The 17,250-nt window shown below is 39.3% G+C and overlaps 1 protein-coding gene across 1 annotated transcript; it reads right to left on the reverse strand.

Moving 5' to 3' along the window:
• Window positions 1-9,777: 9,777 nt before the first annotated feature.
• LOC116037390 (spindlin-Z-like) lies at window positions 9,778-16,912 on the reverse strand. Its single transcript, XM_031281273.2, has 5 exons — window positions 16,777-16,912; window positions 16,061-16,102; window positions 14,527-14,786; window positions 12,780-13,013; window positions 9,778-11,323 (listed from the first exon to the last, which is right to left on the reverse strand). The coding sequence occupies exons 2-5, from the start codon at window positions 16,078-16,080 to the stop codon at window positions 11,118-11,120; spliced, it is 720 nt and encodes a 239-aa protein (XP_031137133.1). The 5' UTR covers window positions 16,081-16,102; window positions 16,777-16,912; the 3' UTR covers window positions 9,778-11,117.
• Window positions 16,913-17,250: the final 338 nt, after the last annotated feature.

A 17,250-nucleotide genomic window follows, 5' to 3' on the forward strand; every position in this document is an offset into this window, starting at 1 on the left:
AAATGGCTGATATTGAATACTAGTCTTTATTTCGATCAGGAGGCTATAGGCCTCCATGATTCAGCTTGTCTCAACACCAGAGTGCCCAAGCCATTCTCCCCCTCAGACTCCATTATAATGTCATCTAAATAACATGCATAGTCCATTATAGTGATCAGATAAATCATCTGAATGGAAGACATTCAACACAGTCTCATCTGTGGCTCTCGGTGGGCAGATGTTAACATTAAGGCCTGAAAGCAGAGGGGAGGACAGAGGGGGGTGGGGGGTTGTTAATATGCATAATCCTACCTCCTGATGTTTCTATCAAGAGGCACAGAGTGGGATGTTCGTTATACAACTAAAGCCTCACAACACAGAGAGCAGGATCTTCCCCCAGGTTCCTCCCTAAGCCCGACTCTTGAGATGTATTGATAACCGAACTACAGCTGTATCAAAGGAACAAGGCTTTTGTGAGAACTAATGGCTGCAGCCACCCAGGCTTCTTTTGGGTAATTTCTTTCAGAGCACAAAGAGGGTCACCCATGTGCCTATTTCACAAATAGACTCTAGTCACTTACCCCAGCAGCACCTTTGCATTCATTCAACGGTGGATTGACAGGGTGTTCTTCCACCGCCTGTAGACTGTGACGAGCCCTCAAATAGCAGTTGTCAGAGAAGATGCCATGATGTAAACAGCTGAAACAAGGTCAGAGCAGCATAAAGGTTCAGTTGTGTCTGATTGTCTTGAGGCTATTGAAAACGTTGTTAAAATGTCACACAGGGTCCTAAAAGCAGCAAGAAAGTCAAGGTGTCCTTGTTATTTTCGGAAAATGAAGTTATTCCGTCCTTAAATCGAGCCCTTCTGTGACGACTGCTCAGTTATTGATGAATATAAATAAAAATGCTCAGCACAGCTTTGCAAATATAAAGAGCTGCTTCCTTTTCTCTGCATGTCACTGTAAATTAAACACGGACAACAGCATTTTACTACATCCCAGAGGACTGGTAGCTTGTGAAGAGAATTGGAGAATCATTTTTGATATTTTCTAGATGAAGTAAAAACAGGAGCCCTAAAATGAAGACTTGTCAACATGTAAAGCATAAAACTCACGTGGAATTATCAACAGGATTCATATTGTTTATATATGTTTTATATTATTTGGTTTCAAACTGTTGTTTTTCATTTGCTTGTAACAGTTCATATGCCAAGGAAATATTCCTCATAGACTATTTCTTCATAAGGGAGATGCCACCTAAGCTTCTAATTGCTGACAAAGCTTTTTAATGCCCCGTGGCTCACTGACAATACTGTTTTATAATTCTAAATCACAGGGAGGTACAATCCAATCCTTACATAAACAAAAAATGTTAAAATTTGGTTTGTAATTCTTTCTTCCTTCTGACGGGTCGTTTGGCAGTTTTCCTCTGGTTCAGAAAGGATGAGTGAGGAGCGGGCAGAGTCATAAAGCACGAAAGAACCGCAGGCACCTCTGCTGACTGTGATAATGCTGCTCAGTTTTACAGTCGTTGTACTAGAAGAAAAATCAAATAATGTTATACTAATAATACTAAACCCAAACTCTTAAAGGTACAACAACTGCACATTTAAATCACTCTCTTGCACCCTGCAGGCCTACAATTACAACTAAACTGTCAAGGAGGTCAAAAACAATGAGAATAATTTGACTATTATGTCATTTGAATTGAAATTATATAAAGTGGTACTATTCAGGACTCCTCTCACCCCGCAAAACATCTTTTTTTAGCTTCCTCCCTTCTTAAAAAAAGTATCAAAACCAACCCAAGGGTGTTGTTGTCCACAAGACACTGTATCTACACAATGGTATACATCATAGTTGGGTTGTGGCATTGACAGTATCCCCATGGGAATGCGTGTTTTATCTATTTATTGTTTTAATATTCTTTAAAAAAAGTTACAAAGCAATGATTTTCAAAGATTATATGAAAGGAGGGCATTAACAGCTGCAATATATACTGTATGTTCGTTGACGTGTGTGTGTGTGTGTGTGTGTGTGTGTGTGAGCTGGTGTGTTTGTAGGTGTATTTGTATGTAATTGTGTGTGTTCATATGTATAGTAGATATATAGGTTATATATAATAAGATAATTGTGAATACGACATATGTGTTAAATGAAATAACAATTACAATAAGTTATTGAGTTATGGAAAAGGGGTAGGATTAAATAAGTGTATACTTCCTCCTACTCCTTTTCAGACATGTCTATGTTGGTTTTTATTTTTGTGTAATGTTTTGTTTGGATTATTTTGATATGTCTGAAATAAATTTCTTCATTCATTCATTCACTCATTTTATGTATACAGATTTTATTGTTGACTATGGTCATTTTAAGTTTTTATCGATTTCTTTATGTTTCAGTGTGGTTACTGTGTGTGATGGTTATGTTTTTATGTGAGCTAAAAGCAATCAACTATGTTGAAAATAAATGACAAAGTATTGAATTTCCCAGATCCACTGGGCTTTTAGTTTTAACAAAATTAACCAATAGGCTAAGTCTAAGTGTATAACTGGCTCCAAGCAGGAGGATAAATTAAACTGTGTTAAGCTCAATTGTTTTTATCCAAAGCAATTAATTTTACCAGTTACAATTTCCACAGCCCTTTAGGTATGTAACGTTCCACTCTTGTTGTTTCCCTCACCAATTCATTTGATGCATAGTCCTGATCTGCACAATTCAGATTTAATTAAATTACATCTCAGATCCTCACTATACACAGGTGCTCAGTCTTTCACACACTTGGGGCACAAGATTTCAATTTATGTTGTGTGTGTGTGTGTGTGTGTGTGTGTGTGTGTGTGTGTGTGTGAGAGAGAGAGAGAGAGAGAGAGAGAGAGAGAGAGAGAGAGAGAGAGAGAGAGAGAGAGAGAGAGAGAGAGAGATAAAGGTGTTTTCTTGATCAGATTAAAATTACGCGCTGACATGAGGTCAGAAAACTGCGTTGATTTAACCCTACAGGAATCAATCTTTAAATAGAAATCTAAGGGATATTTTCCATCGACATACATTCTATCTCCCCATATGTTTTATTCATAAGCATCGTAACCTTATAACCATATAATGTAATGTGGATGCTGGTTTGGGCCGCACCCTTAACGAGGTCTGGAGGAAAAAAATCCACGTCAATTGGCCTCCCCTCGCGGTCGTCACTCCACCTCGTCCCGCCTCCGCCTCCGCCTTGTCTTCTCCGGGCAGCAGACGTATATAAACACGCTGATCCATCTTCCTCCAGCCTACCCAGTAACATCACGATAACCATTACGTGGAGCTCAGATGGGAGGGCGCAACAGCCTCAGATCGTGGCTGATTTCAACAGAAAAAGAGACTCAGCCTTGGCTGCCCATCCAGCACACGTTGCATCGCATTATGTCGGCATCACCTGTTGTTCAGGTCGATACACGGTGAGTCCAGCACTTACAGCCTTTGTTCCTTTTTATTAAGCGAATGCAATGTTAGGCTGCAGGATATTCATATGTTTGCATTGTTTATCGCTCCACAACCTTTTCTCTTTTTTTGCACTTCAGGATTGAAAAACAAATATGATGAAGAAAAAAAAACACAAAACACCCTCCGAGCCATTAAAAAGAAAACACGAATAGCTGTCGAAATCCCCGACAGCGTCTACGGGAAATTAAATGGCAACCCCTTCCTCCTCTTCCTGCCTCGCCTGGCAGGGGAAAATGTTTATCATGTCGTCATGTTGTCGTGATTTGAGAGAAAGAGAGAGAGAGAGAAATATAACTGACCTTACTTTAGACCAGGATAGGAAGATAGCAGAGGTCTTTTGGCTCTATAACCTCCTGAGAGAAAACTTCGGTGCAGCAACAGGTGGCATGTTTTTTCTTTTCTTTTCCCGGGCCGGAATCGAGGCGAGATGCTGAAGAGGAGATGGACCCGGAGGAAAGTAGGGCGTCATTTCAGCACCAATACGCTGGACAGCTCCCACGTCGAGGGCTACTCATTTCTCTATAGCTGCGATCTGGACGGAATGACAGGTTTCTTTTTTCGCTTTTATAGCTTATATTTTCAATCCTGTTGACATGTCTAGCGAATATTAACACAACCCTAATGGTGAGCATTCAAATGTCCCTGCTGCTTGGAAACTAAATGGACGATTTTTGAGCTGCAGATGCTTGAATGTGTGCCTGCAAGAGCAACAGCAAATTAAGTCATTTGTGTTTATCAATACTAGGATACAATGACTCTGGTGAACATTATTGATTATCTCTTTTGGGGTTCTCCATTTGGTCTAAATAGAGTGTTGTCTCTGCTCAGCACTCCTCTTTTCTCTACTCTACACTCAAGGACCCCCCTTTCCCTCCTTCCTTCCTTCCTTCCTTCCTTGCTTCCTTCCTCTCACTTAACTGTCCCCACCTTCCCATCCCCCTCTTCCAATGGCTCCCAATCTTGTTGCATAGCTACCAGCTCAGAAACATACTGGAGATGCAGGACAATCTGTCTGTCTCTTTTCTCTCCCTCTTTTTCTCTTTCAGTCCAAATGTGACTTTTTTTGGAAAGAAATCACATATCAATGAGTTGATTTTCTATTTTCTCAATCGAAATGGGGGTGTAATTGCAAACTGTGCACAGCTTGGGGTTTTCTGTTCATTGCATATAGTGAACAGCATTTAGTGCTGTGCTGTGATCCTCTCTGTTCCTCCCCTCCTCCTCCTGTCTCCCTCTTTTGAGAGAAACTGAAAGGTTGACATTACAACAACAAAGGAAGGATGGAATGTCAACAGGCTTCAGAGAGAAATGGGTTGAGGGAAACATAAATATGGGAATTGCATTAGTGTTTCCATCTCCGACATCTGAAGTTCACAAGCTGTCACACACCCCTAGCCGGTGGTCGGGTGCTCGGCAACACCTGTGACACATGCATATCCTGAAATGCTCTGTAACTCTGGGTGACAATGCAAGATTGATGTATCATGTTTAACTGCGGAAGGTATTTCAAGTATTTCAAGGCCCCGTGGTGTTACAACAGTTTTTCTTTCATTACAGATTGAAGCAGTGGATGTGGCGCTCCAAACACAAATGAGAGGATGCTTTGCCAAAGTGTTGGTAGTGCTGAGTGGAAGACTAGTGATTTTGTTGTGACGCTGATCAAAGAACAACAAGTCCCAGTCTGCCTCTCAGCACAAGCAGTTCTCTTCAGTCAGCTTTAACGTGCACGGCTCTTTAATTGAGAATGCGTTCACATTTCAGTGTTGGCATTGTAACTGAGTTTTCATGTTTAATTCAGCTTCAACAATATGTAACCTGTCCTTAAAAAAAATGTAATGTGTAAATGTTCTGATTCATCCCTGCCTGCATGTGTCTATGTGTAAAATTGCAAAAGCACAGTTTAATCAACGATACTCTGAACTGAATCACGCACAATGAAAACTGTACTAAAACCTCAGGGAAATACTGAAATAATGACATACAGAAGCACATTCCGTACAAAACAGACCCAATAACCCAGCGTTACTCACTTCCCTTTCCCTTTCCAGTAGTTTATTCTGCACTTCACTTCTTTCCAATTGTGCTACATGAATGTAATTGTTTGTGTGAATGTTAATTGCTCCTTAATTAATCTGCATTGGACCTTATTTCTAGCTTTTTATATTGGTGAAATAAAAGACGGATGTAAACCTTTTATGTGTATTTCTGCATTTCCTCACATTGGCACCAATGTGACAGCATTGAACGTACATGTCACAATGTCACTATACAACACACACCAGGTGCTGAGGAGCTCCAAAAAAAAAATCCTGTTCTCGTATCCTACTAAATACACTCCATTCCCCAACCTCTCTTAGATGAGATGGCTTGCTGCCAGAAAGCTTTACTTAACGATGTACTATGTGCAACACTTTGAGTGCTCAGAGGTTGAAATACATGTCAACCATCAATAAGAGGGGTCTCAATCCCTCTTCAGTGGCTGCCTCAGTCACTGTAATGGACAGTGGAGAGCACTTGCTTCCCGCTGTGCTTTAGTTTCTTCAGAATGTGTGTGTGAGTTTTGAGTGACCAAGTGATGGTCATGGTCAGGTTATGCTGCTGTGTAAATACATGAATGCATGCAACTAAATTCTAACGCACACCAAATGGTAAAGATATCACAAAAAACAGCTATGCAGGAAATCATGCTAATTATTAAATTATTATTAATTATTAAATTAAAAGAAGTGTATGGAGGCTGACCTGACTGCGTGCATGTTGACTGACACATTGCTAAGAAGAAAGCATTCAGTGTGAACTTAGCAGCAGTGATAGGAGCAGGGGCGTAGCACAACATTCTGGGCTCTGTAGAAAGGCATTTTCTATGGGCCCCCTCCCGCATCCACAGCTATTCATTCTCGCATCTTTTTGGGCGCTCCTCACATGAGGGCCCTGGGTAAAGTCCCCTTTCCCCCCCCCCCAGTCCGACACCCCTGGCTAGGAGCCCATTAGATCAGAAATAATTAGGGAATGAGTCTCTGAATGCATAGCCAGGCCTTTTCTGAGCTTTGATTAATATCAGTAAACAGACCTGAGCAAAATATACAGTAACATGTCTAGAGTCAACCAAGAAGCCTGAGAGGCAAGCTCACACATTAAAGAAGACACAAGTCCAATAGATCCTGCTCACTGCTCCAGTGCGGGTGTAACGGCTGATGCTGTATTCACAGAGATGAGCAAATTTAGAATAGAATAAATATAGTAACAGACACAGATGTACAATTAAAAGACTTCAAATCACAATGCTTCAGCATTACGTCAAAATCTACCAGAGGTGCTGAAATATATTTAAAAAAAAGAAGTGGAGGTGAGCACAATTATTTCTTAGAAATGGGAAATTGTAAAAGGATTAGATGAAAATGATGGAAAAGGCTTGAGGCTTTAGACACTAAACATTCACAAACACACCACATGCCTCTCCCTCCCCCAGGATACCTGCATGAGTGACCTGACAGGAGCTCTATTTTTATTGTGCATGGCAAACACGGTGCTTAGAACACAAGGCAAGCTCATATCAAATGAAAAAAGCACATTCTTTTAAAAAAAAAGACGAAAAAAAAACGATATTTACAATAAATGTTTCAGATAAATGCAAAGTAAAGGTTGCTTGATTTAGCATAATTGAAACCCAAAGCTGACATGAAACCAATGATACATTTGAATGACGAATCATCTTTATCTCCACTGACACTAAACTTAAAAATTCAGAAAAGCTCGCAACGTTTTAATTAAATATGCATTGTGGCTGGTCTCATTCACACTGCACCCTGTAAGTCTCCAGATTGGCGACGTGCTGTTTTTTCATATATAAAAACCAGGGACTGGCTTGCGTTGCTAAGCAACACAAAAGAGTGAAGTGCATTTGTTTATTGGCCAATAAGAATGCAGACAAAGTTTCAAGGTTTTCAAGGAAGGTCCTATACTAATGTAACTCTCAGGAAAAAAAAAGCAGAGCTGAGGATTCTCTGAGAAGAACCTTTTCATATGAATGTATAAAGATGTTTCTGCCTCGCGTCCTTCACAGAGCTCATGAACAGCTCTCAGCCTGTTTGCTTAAGGCGGTGGATTTATTGTTGATTGTAGCCCCATACAGAACATACAAATTATCGCTAAACCTTTTTCTCTTGAAAGAGGCTCTATAAATTTAAAATCTACTGAGGTGGTCAGCAGTGAACCTGACCATTTTATAACATACTCTGGCTACGTTCTGGCCTATTGTTATTAATAAAGATATAGATCTAAGGAACAAAGCATGCACCCTTACATGTGCAGCCTTCTGAGCCCCAAGAACCTCTGCCACGCACAGGACGCCATGCACATATGGTGCTTTATTTATCTCATTTCGCCTGAATTAACAAAGCTAGTATAACCTTGTGAGAAACGATGGATTCACAGTCAAAGACACTTGAGTTTATAATTACTGTGTCTGAACAATGAAAGCAGTTGCCAAGAGTCCAGGCAGATGGTTTCACGAAGAAAGAAAATGCTAGAAAATAATGATGGATGTGTAAAAGGAAGTGCACAACAGTTGACAAATTGCATCAGACACATTCTCAAGAGCACAGACCTTCTGTAATGCATGTACTCCCTCCTCGTCGTTATTACTATCTGGGCACCCAGCCTGGCGTGATGGTATGCCAACTGTTCCCCCGCTGTCTGTACTGGCACCCGTCACCAGCACCCTGGCACCCTGGTGGGACTCTGGGGGAGGGAGAGGCAGTCAGCATGTGGCTACATGTGTGGTCAGGAGACACGGGAATCAGGAGAGAACATGGGTGCCCGTCATCAAAGCGGGGCTGACGTTTGATGAGCAGACACTGATCAACCCTGTTATCAGACATAAGCTCCACCTCATGGCAGATTGTGCTTGGCATTAAATAATTACAAATATCAAAGCAGGGTCATTGCTCATATCTTTTTGTTGATGATGAATAATTTGCAATACTGTAGGACAAATAACGGCTGCTTACAGAAAATAAGGGAAAGCTATGCACTACAAAATAGAGGCCTTTTGCACAGCCAATGTGTGCACAGGATTATGATTATGAGTGTCTACTGCTGATGCCAAATTATCAACTGTGTAAGTTAATAGTTTATGTTCCCCTGATTTCATTGGCCTTTAAATACAGAAGTGTATCAGGAACCTGTTTAAATTAGGTTAAAGAACTAGAGGGAAAATGTCGAGTCAAACTTTATAGTTAGTTATGAACTTTTTAAAGCATGACACACATCACTGATTGTTGTTATTTCTTGTTGTTACACTTTTTCTTTTAATGTGTAACTGCCTGTTTTTGACCAATATTATCTTGGTTATTTTGTTGTTAATCCCCTTGTAACAGCTTTTGCCTCACTGTTAAACATGGAAGGCATCAGTGTCAATGTCAGAATCTATCTGTTTAAGAAGCTAAATAAAGAAATAATTTTTTTTTTCTTGCAATGACCAAAGTAGGGTGTTAAATCTGTCTCATACTGTGCTACAAGAATTGTTTTTTTTTTACTAGAATGTGTACTGTTCATAGAGCTGGGCAATATGGAGAAAATTACATTACATGTAATTTAGCTGATGCTTTTATCCAAAGCAACATACACTTGCTATGTATGTCAGAGGTTGCACGCCTCTGGAGCAACTAGGGGTTAAGTGTCTTGCTCAGGGACACAGGGTTCAGGGTTGATGTATCGCAGTGGGAATCAAACCCAGATCTCCCACACCATAGGCATGTGTCATATCCACTGCACCACCCCCACTATCAAATATCAAACATCATGTAAATCAAATATATTTTTGACCAAATACATTGATGGCAATATTGTAGAGTTGACAATTGGTGCTTTAACAAAATATTTTCACAATGAGATTTTAGATAAATAATCATCAATAATGTGGATATAATGACTAAGTGTGTAAAGGCAAACAATATAACAGCTAGAACAGCCTGGTAAGTTCAGAAAATATTATATCACTTTACTCTAATGCAGCCTGTAAAACCAGGACAACACTTGTGTCATATTCCGATATCCAAAATCTGAGACATATATCAACATATTGCCCAGCCCTAATTGTTCATAACATAAAACTGTGTTTTCGGAAGTTGGTGGCAAAAATGTATATTTTACTTACTATGACTAGTTATTTCACAATTGCATTTGAAAGGTGAAGATGGGTGCTTTGGGAAAAAACAGCGTAATGTAGAGTATCCATTGACTGTATTCAGCGAGGGCCAAGGAGGCTTCAAAACCCTAAATTATATAAAAAGAAGAATTTAACATTCAGTTAGATACGCACATAGAGCCTACATTTAATTCTAATAATATTCACATTCTGAATGGGTCAATTGTGCCACTATATCAGCAACATATAGACAATATGGAGGTCACATGGTGAGAGCCTTGGATTATGAATTAAAGTGTAAAGTGTAGCATGCTATTAATTAAGAGAAGCACTACCTGATCACCTCCGACAGTACAATCATATTAATGTATTGTACTTTCAACCATGGTGGAACTCATTCACACAAATGAACAAAACAGCCACCACACAAACAACCTTTAACGAGAACTTGACGCGAAAATAATTTTCAAGCAGCTTAGTTTTACGTTCATAAAAATGTCTGATTATATTTACAGAAAAAAACAAAACATATTTAGGGTCACAATGAACAATAGTTTGAGTCGTGAATATATATCACATCATTCATATTTTGGCAAATAATAAAGACTTTAGTCCAAAACACTAAACAATGTTGGGAGCCAATTTGAACTACATAAATAGTGTGTAGCACAAACACCGTTGAAACAACTTGACATCAACATCAGTATTTTTCATATATTATCGTAATGTAGAAAACTTGCAGATTACATGATGAAACAGAACAGAACTATGATAAATGACTTGTTTGATATATCTTGTTTCATCATGTTTTATATCCATGATGTGAGACTGTCAAGTCTCATCAAACCTGAAACACTTGAAATGAAATCATGGTTCACTGTGATGGCAAGATAAGCACACTGGTCAAATGAATATTAATTCTATGGTCAACAAACTTGAGGCCTACCCAGTGACACACAAAGCACAGCTGACAAGTCTTGTCAAAATGTCACCAGCAGCACAGCCAGGTATTCCCGAAGAAATAAATAGCACAGGCGTATATAAAAGTGAAATGAAATAACAGTAAAACACAGAGGTATATAAGTAAGAAAGCTGAATTATTTGTTTGATGTGTTGCTTACAAAAAGTATGAATTTGGAGTTTGAAAGTTGCACTATACAAGTATGATTTAACCAAAACATACTTCTAGCTCCATTTCATCTGCTGGGCTATACAACCGGTCTCAGACCTGCTTTATTTACATTGATGAGGACCCCACAGTTATACAAGAAGGTCAACTTAAAATTGAGAATCAAAAACCGAGATATCTGGTGATGTGAGAAAGAAAGAAAGAAGCCCCCGCCCCACCCAACCCTCCCCTCAAAAAAAGAAAAGGCGTGGCTTTTGATCTTCGGCACATCGCCTCCAGCTAGAGGAAAACTGAAATGTGTAACACTTTCACAGGTAACGACTGGTAGGGTCAGAGATGAGCCGTCAGCTGAAGATAAATCGGACAGTCAGTTCTAGGTGGTCTTCACCAGATCGTAGACGTGGATGTGGACGTCATCGTCATATTTGATGTAGTATACCGTGGGCTTAGCTGGGACCTGGTAGATGACCAAGCCCGTCCTCTTCAGACCGTTATCTGTGACATACTCCACCTGTTTACCCACGAGGCTCTCTGGCTCCTCACCTGGCTTCCTGTCGGCTGGCAGCAGGTGTTTGTTCTCTGGGTGACAGACAGATAAATAACGGCCAGATAAGTCAGCGAAAGACTAAATAAGAACGAGAGCAAGCAATTTCTTCTTTTATCATTTTTAAGCAAAGCTTAAACATTTGCGGAAAAAAACCCTGCAAGGTTAAGATAATAAATCATCTACAATTGGAAGCTGAACATTGCCTCCTCCCAGTTCCCAGCACTACCCCAGAACTGCGGGGAACACAAAGTTTGCCGACAGTGCGGGCACTTCGCAGTTTAAACACAATACACTAGTTAAACACAATCTTAGCCTCAAGCAGAGAGTATGCCGTGACATGTTAATAAATGAAAAAGCAACGCCACTGCCGGCTGCTTTTAGAAGACGAGAGGCTGTAAATCAGAGCGCAGATGAGGCAGAGATGATGTTGAAATTTAACATGGCCTACTTCGTTGCTAAGGAGGAACTACCCTTCACCAAATTCAAAAGTCAGCTCGACCCCTAATGTTTACATACATTTGTTAAGTATTGTTTTTAACTGTGAAATGACCGAAAGATTACTAAGCACTTTTTAAAATTCTGAATGTATATATGGTATATTTATTTTAATATTTGTACTGTCGTGACAGCGATGGTGCTGTCGGTTTACCTTCTATGTTGCATCTTCAAAAGTGCACAATAAAATGTGACACAGAATTTGAAAGAGCACATTGTAATTTCTGCATTTAATATATTATATATGTTAAGTATTTATTAGTAATACAGTGGAAATTAGTAGAATGTGAATATTTGGTTAGCATGTTGATTTACGGTGTGTGCCCCTACATTTTCTGGTTGCGCCCCTAAATTTTCAGTTGGGGGCCACTGTGCTCCTAGTGAAAAAAGTTAGTCTGGAGCCCTGGATAACATAAGCATTTTGGCTCGGTGGATGTCAATTTTAAAGTCATGTTAAAACTATTTCCCATCCTTCTTCCAATTTCCAGCCCCAGACTGTCACTCCCCCTGTACTAACGTTACTCGGTACGTAACGTTAGCTCACAATGCCGTGTGTTTCTCACTCCCGTACTTATTGTTCAGACGTGACATGAGAAGAGGGAGATTAGCGAACGTTAGCCAACCTATTTATAAAAATAATCACATTTGAATAGTAATTTCAGCATTCGAAAAGTACTGATTTTTTTACTATTCAAATTATATTCAACTTTCCAAATTCGTTCCAACAGCCCTAGTAGATAGCATTGTCTCTTCATGATAAGACACAAGTGCTCATAACAGAACATACTCTCTCAAACATACTCTCACAAAAGCAGAAACTATGCACAAAATGTTCAGGAAAAAAAGAAGGCGGCGGAATAGAGATTGGAGTGTTTTGTAATGCTGACTATGTAAATGTGCCCTGCTCTCTTCCTCCCACCCTCCCAGGAGCATCTAAAATACAAAATGTTTACAGTTTAATGCACACAAACAATAAAGCACTTGTTAATATACCTGATTCAGGCAGGACACGTAGATCTCCGTCCTTATAGTCGTCCCAGAGCTGGTACATGTAAAGCACCGGGTCCTTCTCGTAGGTGATGTAGTACCAGTGGGTCATGATGGGGGCTCGGGACAGCACCATGCCTCGCCACTCATTTTTCTCACCGTCCTCCTTCTCAAACAGATGCTCCACAGCCCGGCCTACCAGCTCCTCTGCCCCGGGAGGCACCTTAATCTTATTGTTCACTGCAGGAAGAAGACACTTTGATAAGCCTGTGTTAAATGGCAAACTTTATAGATCCCAGCATAGTAAGGCATTACAATTATGGCTGCACAATATGATGAAAATATGCGATACGCGATAACGTTGAATATTGCGATAATGATATTACTTGCGATAAATTAACAGATATTAGAGTATACTCAGTTCTGCCTTTCTGTTGCTTTCAGTGTTCTTTTAAAATACAAACTGCTTGTCGAATTTAAAACAAATAATCATTTCTAACATTCTCTTATTGAACAAATTGAACATTGAATTGAGGCACTACTAAAAGAGAATGACATACATTTTAAAGTGCAATTTTCTACTGATATTTTCTTTAAACTAAAACACAAAAAATCTCGTAGTGTCTATCGTGATATGTCGCAACCTTTCGACCATATGTATATTGCGCCAGTTGATGTTGCGATGACAATAAAAAAACGATATATTGTGAAGCCCTAATTACAATATTATCCTTAGCGATAGACCGATTTTATCGGCCGGCCGATATATCGGGCCAATATTTGCGTTTTTACCTGTATCGGCTGATACACGGCTGCTGCGTTCGCCGATAGTTTTTCCATATGTCATATGTTTATAATATGTCAGCAAGCAATGCATCATCAAGGCTGTGTTGTAGATGTTGATGAAAGCCTTTTACCTTTGCACAGTTAACCATATGCAGTGCACCCATCCATTTGATGCACATTGCACACATAATTTGGGTGATATGAATGATGATTGCAGAAGTGACACTGATCTGTGGTTTTGTTTATTATTTTTAAAGAAATGGGAGAGCAGATTCCAAAAACAAATCCAGTGTGGCAGGTTTTACATTTTTATGACATAAATTGAGGAAGCAAAAGCAGTATCGGCTTCAAATATCGGCAGCCCGTATCGGTCATCGGCTAAGGCCGATGGGGGAAAAATAAAAAAAATGAATAAATAAATCGGTATCGCCACTAAAAAAATCCATATCGGTCAATCCCTAATTATCCTATGATGCTGCCAAAAAGAAATGTTTTAAACTGACTAGAACAAAAATTGTTGGCAGATGTATTAGATGTAACTTATTCTTTGCACTAAAAAATGTCCAGTATCGACTAGGCTAAAGTGTTCACACTGTCAGTGTTATCATTTCAAGTGTATACCATTCTTTCATAAATGATTGTCCCTTTTGGTTGTTTTCTACAACTCATTAATTCATAATCAGGTACAAAATAAGTGATACATTTCACGATTCAGTAAGCCAAAACAGTGGTGTGATTAGAAGACACAAACTCAAGCATGAAACAGAAACTTCGAAGAAATAGGCAAAGTGATTCCTGAGAAACTGTACTGAAACTGTACTGAGAAACATTATATATGACCAGAGTAGTTACCAAAATAAAAAAAAGCTAAAAAATACAACTTCTAAATACTTAAGTGCTTACATATGCACACCCAAAGCAAAGCAAAAATATGTCAATGATTAGAGATAGACCTTGACACACTTACCGACTTTCTCTGACAAGACCTGCAGATTGGACACCCGATTGTCTTTGAAGAGCTCGATGCCATAAACGCAGTCAAAGCCGTCATATTTGACCATGTAGAGGGAGCTGTTCATAGTTAGGCGCTCCAGAACGGTGCCTTTCCACTTGGTCACGTTACCCTTCTCCCTCCACGTGTGCTGAATCCTACGGCCCAGCAGGTTGTCAGGGTCTGGGCTCAGGGTCGACGCCGAGCTCTCGCTCAGCTCTCCACTGCTTCGCTTCCTGTGAACATCGAGGGAATTAGGTCCATATTAATATTAATGTAGTTGTAGATCTAAAAGGCCTTTTCCAAACATCCAGGATGCTAAATGGGTAATATTCCCCCCAAACAGTGAAATGTTACATATTATGCACTAGAGGTGTTGAAATTAATCAAATAATCAATGCATCGAATCGTGGACATGGACGATGCTGCATCAATTATCGGCCAGGCCATGATCGATTATTTCTGTTTACAATTTAATGTATGCCTAACAACCTTTCTGTTTACATATTCTGTTATGTTTTGCACATTCAGGAAGTGCCATGTGCTCAGTGCTGTAGTTTTATGTATCCAATGTATTTAGTATTAGAGCACTGCAGAATGTTTTGTTTTTGAAGCTTGAAAAGCTATGAATTAAATATCCTATATGGCTTTAATAGAAAAATGTATTTAACGCATCGTGATGCATCGAGATATCGAATCGAAGACATGATAATCGTAATCGAATCGGGATCAGTGAAGATTCACACCTCTATTATGCACACAAAGGTATAAATCTGTCATATATTAATATACAAGTGTCATGCTATCAGCTTAACCAATTTCTGTCATGTTTAGTCATCTTCCCACTGAGGAAAACTTGCTTTAGTGCCTCTAAACATGCCATTACTAATGGCAGCGTAACTTCACCAAGTGTCTGCAAACATGGCACAGAGGGGTAGCAAACAAACACACTGTAACCAATAGTACTGTAAAATGGCAGCAAAAATATGTTTGTAAATCTATTAGTCGGACTAGTCAGTCTTATCTATCTTATTAATGGTATCTGTAGTGCTTATGATATGGCAATGCCTTAAACCCCGAAGATGTTTGGCAGGTTCAACATTACAGGCTCATGTTGTGCTTACTAACAAAAGCCAACCCCACATTACGTTATGATTACAATCTAAATACAAAGGCCAAGTATGCCAGACTGAATTATAAATAAAATGACGTATTACAAAAACCTATTCAATGTACTTTGCTACAGCTTTAATGAAGAGTGGAAACAAGTAAGCACATTATAAAAAGGATGTCAAACTGTTTTGGAATAATGTTTTTATCCAAGTTTAAAGCAACTAGGCTGCAGTCTAATATAAGGGGAATACTAGAAACACTGGGATTAAAAAGTTGTTAATAAAAAAGGTATTAGGTTTGAAGAGTACTTCCTGCTGTGTCATTCTATGTACATAGAGAAGTAACTGTCATACATCAGGGTAAAGGGGGTTTAATCAGACGTGCTGTGTGATCCTACCTGCCCCGTTTCTTTGACATGTTTCCATAAATTCACACAACCCTGTAAGACACAAGACAGTTCAGTAAGTGAATATCACAGGACCAGCTGACGCTTACATTGTTATCTAACCTTAATTCATATTAATTAAAATATATACACATACATATATTTAGCAATTAACAGTTATTTTACCCAGCAGGTCTGCTGCCCTGAGCTCAGTCAACCACAGCCATGCAAATAAGCCAATAGACCCGCATTCGCGCGTTGTAAACAACGCAACGTTAGCTGCGACAAGCCTAATGCTAACTAACGTAGCTCAATGCTAATAAAGACCACAGGTTATACAGTATATAATACAGCTAACCATATGGCTAATAAATGTGTAACTTCCCCGAGACTAGCTAAATTGACGTTAATGTCGACGTGTCGTGGGAAATGTGTAGCTACAGTGTGTCTAAAATAGGAAACAGCTAGGTAGCCAACGTTAATGAATCCTTTCAGTCACTGTTTATTTTAAATGACTTACATTTCTGAGAATTTGGCTTAAACATTTCTCACATAAGCTAGCTGAACAAAAGGAAATGCATCGCCATGTAAGCGCTGCTTTTGCACACTGATTTTAGCTTCTAGAATAACGGACAAATAAGGACTGACCATAAGAAATTAACTGGCATTTTTAATCCAAACGACAAATTCAATAGGCAGGAGCCGGCAAAATAAGCTGTTTGCCTTACCTGTTCAATGATTTCACATGTGTTTGTCTTTACAGAGCAGATTCCACCACCTAACTCACGTAGGCTAGATACACGGAAACAACTCTGACTGTGGACTACAAATACCAGAAGGAACTCGCAGCTCTCAAAGCACTCTGGGAATTTAAGTCAGTTTTATGTACTTTCTTGATTTAGTGCTACCGCTAATAATAATCATTACACAGCCCAGTGTTTAATGTATTTTTGACAAGTTGGATATTTACATTATTAACACTTCTCTTTTCGATGTTCGGGACATGGGGAAGCTAAGAAAGTCCCGAAACTACATGTCCCAACATTCACCACAGATCAAGCCCATTTTCCTTCAGTAGAGTACTGCACATTTCCAAGGCATGGGCAGTCAAACAATTTATGAATCAAAGTCTGATGAGAAAGGCAAGGTTTAAAGTTTTAACAGAATGGAATGTAACAGATTCACATAGGTGTTATTTGATT

Source organism: Sander lucioperca, chromosome 9 (assembly GCF_008315115.2).
Source record: "Sander lucioperca isolate FBNREF2018 chromosome 9, SLUC_FBN_1.2, whole genome shotgun sequence".
NCBI classification, from domain to species: domain Eukaryota; kingdom Metazoa; phylum Chordata; class Actinopteri; order Perciformes; family Percidae; genus Sander; species Sander lucioperca.

Coding starts and splice junctions, on each gene's coding strand:
- LOC116037390 (XM_031281273.2), bottom strand. CDS start 16,080: ATGTCAAAGAAACGGGGCAG. Junction 14,787..16,060: donor ATGTCAAAGAAACGGGGCAG/GTAGGATCACAC, acceptor CGATGTTCACAG/GAAGCGAAGCAGTGGAGAGC. Junction 13,014..14,526: donor GGTCTTGTCAGAGAAAGTCG/GTAAGTGTGTCA, acceptor TTCTTCCTGCAG/TGAACAATAAGATTAAGGTG.